Source organism: Phaenicophaeus curvirostris, chromosome 20, assembly GCF_032191515.1.
Source record: "Phaenicophaeus curvirostris isolate KB17595 chromosome 20, BPBGC_Pcur_1.0, whole genome shotgun sequence".
NCBI lineage: Eukaryota > Metazoa > Chordata > Aves > Cuculiformes > Cuculidae > Phaenicophaeus > Phaenicophaeus curvirostris.
The window spans coordinates 9,053,719-9,062,209 of record NC_091411.1 but is presented as its reverse complement, the minus strand read 5'-3'; the positions used below and the strand labels follow the sequence as shown (position 1 = coordinate 9,062,209).

At 44.4% G+C, this 8,491-nt stretch overlaps 2 protein-coding genes across 2 annotated transcripts in view; one reads left to right on the top strand and one right to left on the bottom strand.

Annotated features, from left to right (window-relative positions):
• The first annotated feature begins 2,346 nt into the window (after positions 1-2,346).
• On the top strand, positions 2,347-7,754 carry REXO4 (REX4 homolog, 3'-5' exonuclease). The gene is made up of 8 exons (XM_069873325.1): positions 2,347-2,570; positions 3,343-3,698; positions 3,983-4,138; positions 4,356-4,549; positions 4,995-5,083; positions 5,492-5,566; positions 6,163-6,237; positions 6,966-7,754. The coding sequence occupies exons 1-8, from the start codon at positions 2,394-2,396 to the stop codon at positions 7,062-7,064; spliced, it is 1,221 nt and encodes a 406-aa protein (XP_069729426.1). The 5' UTR covers positions 2,347-2,393; the 3' UTR covers positions 7,065-7,754.
• Positions 7,546-8,491, bottom strand: part of STKLD1 (serine/threonine kinase like domain containing 1) — a 13,584-nt gene continuing 12,638 nt past the window's right edge. Inside the window, exon 20 of the mRNA XM_069873642.1 lies at positions 7,546-7,666. Within this exon, the coding sequence (XP_069729743.1) occupies positions 7,601-7,666 (66 nt within the window). The 3' untranslated portion in view covers positions 7,546-7,600. The remainder of the gene's footprint in view (positions 7,667-8,491) is intronic.

Genomic DNA, 8,491 nt, shown 5'->3' with positions numbered 1-8,491 from the left:
GGAGCGGAAGGGAAGAGTGCAGGGTTCAAACAAACAGGGGAGCTGATCCTCTGCAGAGAGAGGCAGCCAGGGGGGAACAGCCCGCAGCCCGAGGCTGGACGGGAACAGCTGGAACGAGGGAGGGAGGGAGGTTTTGCGCAATGTTTGCAACTTCACTGCGGCCAAAGAGCGCGGCAAGAATGAGCTGTGAGCCAGTCTGAGTGGCCAAACACACAAGGGGCGATTTGTGGGGGGGTGAAAGGGGCTCTGTGCTGTTTAACTTGTGCTCTGACAGGCAATTCACAGCGGGAAGGACTCTGTGTTGTTAAACTTGTGCTCTGATAAACCTCACACCTCATCCATGGCGCGATCTCATGATCTCTCAATTTTTTACTATGACATATGTGGGATGGAATATTCAGTTAGTTAGTTTGGGGTCACCTGTCCTGTCCATGCCTCCCGGCAGCTGTGGCCTTTATTCACCAGCTCTAAGATGTCCTTGGTTATTATAGGAATAAGCGTAAGCATTGGCTTTTCTGCATCTCAATGCCCTGTGTTATCACTTCCAGAGAGAAACTGTCTGAAAAACACGCAGTTTGCTCTCAGAAAAGGAAGTTACTTAGAGCTACTGTGTTAGAGTCAGAAACTGATCCTACTATAACTCAAACTAACACCGAAAATGCCAACAAATAAACTCTCTAAGACTTGTTTTGGAGTTTAGAAAGCAAGATACCTTTAACTGAGCCTGGGCAGCACAAGGGAGTGTTCTCCATCAATCACGTACAGTGAGTCAAGAGCTGGTCACAGAATATATTTGCCACGGACATGCACACATATAAATTTCCCCAAATTCTTATACTTTCTAAAAACTAATTTTAATGCTGTTATGAACTTCACAACAGTCAAATCTTTTACTAATTTGGAGCTTTGTAACCAGCTGTCTGTCTAACCTTGTGTTGGAGACAGGGAAAAACTGCAAGCAGGGGTGATTATAGAACACACATCTGTTCAGCACAGATCATACTAAACACAAGATGTAACAGTGTCTGGAAAAACACTATTTGAAAAAAAAAACATGCTATAAAAAACCACATTATCAGGGGGACATTCTGTCTGACGTTCAAAAAATAGTTACTTGGATAAGCTCAACTCTACTTTAGCCTAAATCAAAATATTTCACTTTATGTAATAGTAACTGATTCATAGAAGCATAGAATGGCTTGGATCAGAAGGGACCTCAAAGCCCATCCAGTTCTAACCCCCTGCCATGGGCAGGGACACCTCCCACTGGCTCAGGTTGCTCAAAGCCTCATCGAACACCTCCAGGACAGCCACAACTTCTCTTGGCAACCAGGGCCAGGGCCTCATCACCCTCATCATAAAGAATTTCTTCCAAATGTCAAGCCTAAATTAAAGTCATTCAATTTAAAGCCATTCTCTCTCATCTTATAACTAGATAAACTTTTAAAGCATCCCTCCCCAGCTTTCCCACAGCCCCTTTCAGTACTAGAAGCTGCTCTAAGGTCTCCCTGCAGCCTTCCCTTCTCCAGGCTGAACGACCCCAATGGTCTCAGCCTGTCCTCATAGCATAGATGATCATCTTAGAGCAGCTTCCAGTACCTGAAAGGGGGTACAAGAAAGCCGGGGAAGGGCTCTTTGCAAGGACATGGAGGGTGCTGGGCTCTTCTCCCAAGGGACAGGGGACAGGACGAGAGGGAATGGCCTCAAGCTCCACCAGGGGAGGGTCAGGCTGGACATTAGGAAAAAATTCTTTACAGAAAGGGTCATTGGGCACTGGCAGAGGCTGCCCAGGGAGGGGGTTGAGTCACCTTCCCTGGAGGGGTTTAAGGCACGGGTGGATGAGGTGCTGAGGGACATGGGTTAGTGATTGATGGGAATGGTTGGACTCGATGATCCGGTGGGTCTCTTCCAACCTGGTGATTCTATGATTCTATAATATGGATGAGGGGGAAAGGCTTTAAATTGGAAGGGGGTAGATCTAGACCAGACATTATTAGAAATTCTTCACTTGGATGGTGAGGAGGCCAGGATGCCAAGCGAAGCAGTGGCTGCCCCATCCCTGGAGGGGTTCAGGGCCAGGCTGGATGGGGCTTGGAGCCCCTGATCCAGGGGGAGGTGTCCCTGCCCATGGCAGGGGATGAAACTGGATGGGCTTTAACGTCCCTTCCAACCCATTCCATGATCTTCATGGCCCTCATTTTGATGCTTCTTGTACCAACCCACAACACGTGCTGGGCTCTCACTGGGGCAGGTCCCCTTGCTTCCCCTCCCGCCACCCCCCGGTCATTCCATCCCCCGGAACCAAAGCGCGGGTGGCTGTTTCCCGCCGGGCCGGTGCGCGCCTGCACGGCCCCCGGCGGGGGAGCGGTGTCCCCGGCTGGGTTGGGACCCGCATGGCGAAGCGGAGCCCGGCGGAGCCCGCGGCCCTCGGGGAGGGGAGGAGGAAGAAGAGGAGGAGGAGGAAGAAGGGGGAGAAGGCGAGCGGTGGAGAAGCGCAGGGCCCCGCCGCGCCGGCCGCTCCCCCCCGCAGCCCCCAGGAGTTCTCCTCCAACTGGAAGGCGCTGCAGGAGGTGAGGGGGGCCTCGAGATGGGGGAAAGGAACTTCTTGGCGCCGATTGCGGGCGTTAAGGAGCGGGCAATCGCTTTAATGCGGTGCCGGATAGTCGGGGGGATCGAGCCTCCTACCGTGGAGAATCATAGAGTAGCTTGGGTTGGAAGGGACCCTAAAGACTGAGATCATAGGATCACCAGGTTGGAAAACTCTGCTTGGATCATCGAGTCCAACCCTCCTTGTTCATTGCTAAACCATCCCTGAGCACCTCATCTACTCCGTCTTTTAAACGACCCCTCCCCAGCTTTCCTGGAGCCCTTTCAGTACTGGAAGCTGCTCTAAGGTCTCCCCGGAGCCTTCTGTTCTCCAGGCTGCACCCCCTCAATGGTCTCAGCCTGGCCTTGTCGCAGAGGTGATCATCTTAGAGCAGCTTCCAGTGCCTTAAGGGGGTCCCCTTAAATATCATAAAACGAGGACTTTTCTGTTCGTTTGTTTCTATGATTAGATTAGGCATTAGTATGGACACTGCATTCTCCATAGCAGCTCAGGACTACAACAGGGGGAGCAAGGGGTACGTGGCTGGGGCTGCCTGAGCTACCACGTTGGTGGTTTCTGAGTGCGAGCATATAGTAATTTTTGAAATAAATCATCATTTTGTATCAATAAATAAAGTGCTGCAGGCAGGCACCCCGTCCAGGCAATTCCCTCGCCAATGAGGAGCCCTCAGGAGCGATGTCAGGGTCAGAAACAGAGGGAAATAATCCTCTTTTCCCTTTTTTTTGTCATTTTAGCTACTGAAACAAAAAGCAAATGACTCTGACAAGTCCCTCTCTACCTGTCAAACATTCACCAAAAAGAAGCAGCAGCTCAAAGCAGGGAAAAGCCGAGAAGTCGCAGCTCTCAATGGCAACGGGAATGTGGTAAATTCCAAATCCACAAATGAAACAGACAGTGGTTCTGCTAAAGACAGTCTTCCTTTGGCAAAGTCAAAACCCAAGGGGGTCACAACAGATAAGAATCTAAATGGCACCAAGAGCAATGGAAAAGACTGCAAAAAGAAAAAGAAGAGTGATATTTTAAAAGAGAAAGGTGATATAAAACATAAGAGGAGGAAAGCTGAAGAACATACAGAGCAGCAACCCACAGAGTGAGTACTTTCCAGACACGTATGGGAATATTTATTGTGGGAGGTGTATCTAGGGAGCACAGAGCAGTAACTCTAAAACAACAGCGCTCTTCTAGACTAAATTTTGGGAGAAATAAGCTCCACGCTGCCCCTACTCCTCCCCTATAGCAACAAACCTGTTTATGTCACAGTACTAGGCTAATTTTCGTAGAGCTATTTAAAATAAATAGACACACTTTTCCAATGGTATAAAGATATAAGACTGGTTTGAGACCATTAAACGTAATTAAATCTGTACTTACCAGGCCTGAAATCTGGTTTGATGACGTCGATCCAAAAGATATTGAAGCAGCAATAGGACCTGAAGCAGCAAAGATCGCTCGAAGAAATCTGGGACTTGAAACAGGTGAATCCAAACAGTCTGTGGAACAGGTGCTGGTTAAAGAAAAGGCTTCGGAAGGGTGAGTGGCATTCCAGCAGGTGGGAGGGCAGCAGAGGCATTGAGATTATCTTCTAATAACTGTGATTTGCAGGTGCACAGCATAAGCTCACATCTCCCTGCATCTGCTAACAGACAAATTGCATTTTCCCCATTCATAGCAATGCATAAACCTTGTGAACCCCCCTCTGCAGTCCCTGAAACAGAGGTGTCACACCAAGCTGTCTTTTGTCTTTTAGGCTGACACGAGCTGTAGCCATGGACTGTGAGATGGTGGGAGTAGGACCCAAGGGCGAGGACAGCATTGTGGCTCGTGTATCCATCGTCAATCAGTTTGGGAAGTGCGTTTATGACAAGTATGTCAAACCTACAGAGGAGGTGACTGATTACAGAACAGCTGTTAGTGGGATACGCCCAGAGAACATAAACACAGGTAGGACTCTCTTATCCAGGAATGTTCTTGAAAGGGGGAGAAATTTGCCAGGCCACCCCAGAAGCCACACTGGCTGAGCTTGGGAAAGTTATAGATCCAGTTTGGGAAATGGAAAATAAAATGTAGTCTGAATACTAATTAAAAAAAAAAAAAAATCACAAGTAACAATTTAATGGAGCAGTCCCTAATGCCCTAGGAGAAATTAGTTCATGGAGTATAGCATAGAAATAATAATAAGAGGTTTATTTCCTTTTAGTGCTATGATCTCTATGGAATAACCTGTGCTATCCTAACAAGCAGAGGATTTAGTGTACTGCACAGATTTGTGCAGCTGCAGTCCCAAGGATACAATTGTTTTCTGAGAAAAGAGGCAGGGTTTTCAGCGTAGCTTGCTTAGTTGGATTATGCAGCTAATGGAGAACATTTCTTTGTGTGGTGCTTTTAGGTGAAGATTTTAAAACTGTTCAGAAGGAGGTTGCTGACATCCTGAATGGAAGGATTTTAGTTGGACATGCCTTACGCAATGATCTAAAGGTACAGCGCTGCAGATTTGTAATTATGAAGGCAAAAATTTAAGATTAAGCTTCTAATCTGTCTTTCTGGATCAGATGAAGACACCTGAAACTACAGCTTTGTCACTATTACCTCAGTTTTTCATGCTACACCAATAGCTGCTACCAGAGGGAGGTGTCTCAAGCCATGCTGTACCCAGCATGGCAGGTGCAGTCCAAGGGTGGTGCCTCCAGATTCATTCCCATTTCTCATGCCAAGTGGAACTGTGGTTCTTCAATCCAGCTGGTGTTCGGGTGATCTTGCTCTTGTCTGTTCTTGGTTTTGAGCTATCCCTTATAACAGATGGAAGGGAAGAGCAGGAAGCTGTATATTCAGCTGTGTAAATTTCCAAGCACCAGAACTCTTTAGACTGAATGTTATTTCTTTTAGGTTCTATTCCTTGATCATCCTAAGAAGAAAATACGTGACACACAAAGATACAAGCCTTTTAAGCAGAGAGTCAAGGTGAGAAACTGATGCTCAAGTAGCTGGCTCACTCCTCCACTTGTTCCTAGCTGACCCTGGTCTTTCTTTCCTGCTTGGATCAGGGATGCCTGCCTGCTTTGTCTTTTGAAAAACACTGATCTCTTCAAACACTTACTTGGTGTTTGAAATACATCAATAACAGGTATTACCGGTAACTGTGCACAAAATTCAGCAGCTCTCCTGTTCTTTGCACACTCTTCTTAATGCTTTTCAAAGTCAGCACAGTTCTAGTACAGTAAGGCTTATGCAACGATCTTATGGTATGATTTTCATAGTGAGTTAAAACAAATAGATGGCTTTGAGTTTCTGCTTGGACTGCAGGAGTAATGGTTCAGATTATAGGGAGATAGTTTAAGTTTCCTAAGTATATACTCGGGTTCTTTTTCTCAACAAAGCACCCGAAATAAATTCTCAGCAGCACCTGCATAAATTATAATTCATGAATTCTTCTTACCATTTCATCAGTCGAAGATGAGATGTGATGTTCTTCAGCAAGGAATACACTTAAACTGATAATTAAATATATATATACACACATATATGAGAGACAGCATGACTGTGTTTTCTGTTTCTAGCATTCACGGCCATCACTGAAACTGCTGTGTGAGAAACTGCTAAATATTCAAGTACAGACATCAGAGCACTGCTCGGTATGTACCTCACCTGAACATATATAGTTGGGTAGATCACAAAGTACTGCATATTAACTCTGGGATCTGGGTTCAATCTAGAAAGCTGTAACTTCATTCAAGTTAACAAGCTCTGCTCAGATCCCAGAGCACAGCAGGACTGCCACCTTACTTACTGTTGTGTCTCACACCACTGGGATTATTTCCTTATTACCATAAGCCGCTTTTGCACAAGGCAACTGTATCTTGTTTAAATATTAATTCTTGTTATTTTAAGATCATTGGGAAAAAAAGTAATTCTCAAGTATCACCCACCTACTTTAAAAGCAGCATTGTGCACTGTTGTACTATGGCAGGTTGGATAAAATAGCGTGAGAGCCTGCTACTGAATTTCAGCAGTTCTTTGCTTTTGACAGGAAGGAAAATAATACAAGAGGAATGAACTGAAAAAGCAGGGCTAATTGTGAGGGTTACCTCCAAGGTACTGTGTCAAAAGTGTTTTTTTCATTATTGCTTTCCAAGTCAGGATCAGAAAGAGAAGTGCATAGCCTTGTGGTGGGTGACAAATGCTGAATGCACATTCATCCTCTGCCCACTACTCACAGAATCTAAATCTAGAAAGATTATGAAGCATTAACGGAAAGGGTATGGTAAAATGATGGAATATATAGCTGCTTATTAATAATAACATTCTTAAACTGTGTCAGTTACGTTCCATTTAGCTACCCTTTTGTTCTGTTACCTTTTAGATTCAGGATGCACAAGCAGCCATGAGACTCTACACCTTAGAGAAAAAGAAATGGGAAGCTGCTATTAAGAACAAACCTAACAAGAATTCTAAGAGTTAAATTATTCCACATTGTACCTACAGCATGTGGTGGTTTCATCTCACATTCCAGGGCAAGTTTATAGAGACCTCAACTTCATAAAATGAGTCAAGACAGTACTTCCTAACCTCGCAGATGACTGCTGCCATACAAGAATCCCACTGGCATCCCCTATCGGGATGGTACCCATGTCTAACACCTTCTACTGAGTTAAACAAGTAGATGCCTGCATCTGAAATACTTCATCAGTTCATTTCTGCAACTATACATCTAGTTAACAAAAGTGTACATTACAACAGATGAAGGAAGAAACTGTCACTCCTCTGAAACTCCCAAGACTAAAAATCTTTATTTCAAATACTTTAAAGTCTACAAACAAAGGTGAAGTCTTTGTTATTGCTGTTAGTCTCACAGTTGTGGTACCTAAATAAACAGAATATATAACTGCTTTTGTATTATTGGCCCAGTATTAATCTTTCTGTTGATAACGATCTTTTAAAATGTTTCTGGAGGATCCAAGCTTTTATACCTGAACCAGAAGGGTACAAGTCTTACTCTTATGCGAGTTTTTCTTTTACTTCTGCAAGTTTCAAAAGCGTTGCATCGACAAGGGTCATTATCTCCTGGAGAGAAATGAGAATTGTCACACAGGATTACGTTGTTGCCTCACTTATTTTTATATCCCTTTATTAATAAAAAACCCGTGTCTAACATAGGCCTTTAAAGTGACTCGTGGTTTCAACATGTCTGACTCTCAAATCCTAAGCAACTGTAATTATTGGACTGAATACAAATGTTGCAATTTGAATCATCTAAATTGCCACTGGAAGGTAATGAGGAGTGGATTTGGGAGGTTTAGCAGTTGTATGTCACACACCATTGCCAGAACAAGAGTGTTCTGGTCTTCTCTGTCTGCCAGCAAGGGATGTAGGGAACACAACAAGTTACATTTACAACAGAAGAGGGAGCTTTCTTCTCTTGTGTGACTCTTTCTGGGCTACCTTACAGCTGCAGAATCCATTAAAATGGTGCAGGCAAAGCCAGCAGGAGACACCAGAGAGCAAGTTTGTGTGTAACTGTCCTTGAGACAAATTATTTAAGCAGGCTAAGTGCATGGCTAAAAAGAGCAAACCAGGTTTATTGGGTTAATGAAGAAACTTGTATGCTGGTTCCTTGACAGCAAGCTATTGCAAAGGAAACACTCCTGTAACACATTAAATAGCTTGAGTAAGTTTGTGTCTAGTGTTTCAACAGTTTTCAGTTTAACTACTTGTTGGAATGTAATACAAGCTAAATCTTAAGGCAAACTGTCACAGCATTTATTTCAGTTTTTAAGGGTGTCACTTATAAAGCAAGAATCACTGCATGTACAAGAATCACTGGAATTCCTTTTAGCCTGGTTTAGTATGAAGAATGTAGTAAAATACAATGCAGTGTTACAAGAAACA

Bases quoted from the DNA above. Each gene is read 5' to 3' on its own strand.
- REXO4 (XM_069873325.1), top strand. From the start codon at position 2,394: ATGGCGAAGCGGAGCCCGGCGGAGCCCGCGGCCCTCGGGGAGGGGAGG. The intron at 2,571-3,342 runs GTGAGGGGGGCC...TTGTCATTTTAG, and splicing joins ACTGGAAGGCGCTGCAGGAG to CTACTGAAACAAAAAGCAAA. The intron at 3,699-3,982 runs GTGAGTACTTTC...TGTACTTACCAG, and splicing joins ACAGAGCAGCAACCCACAGA to GCCTGAAATCTGGTTTGATG.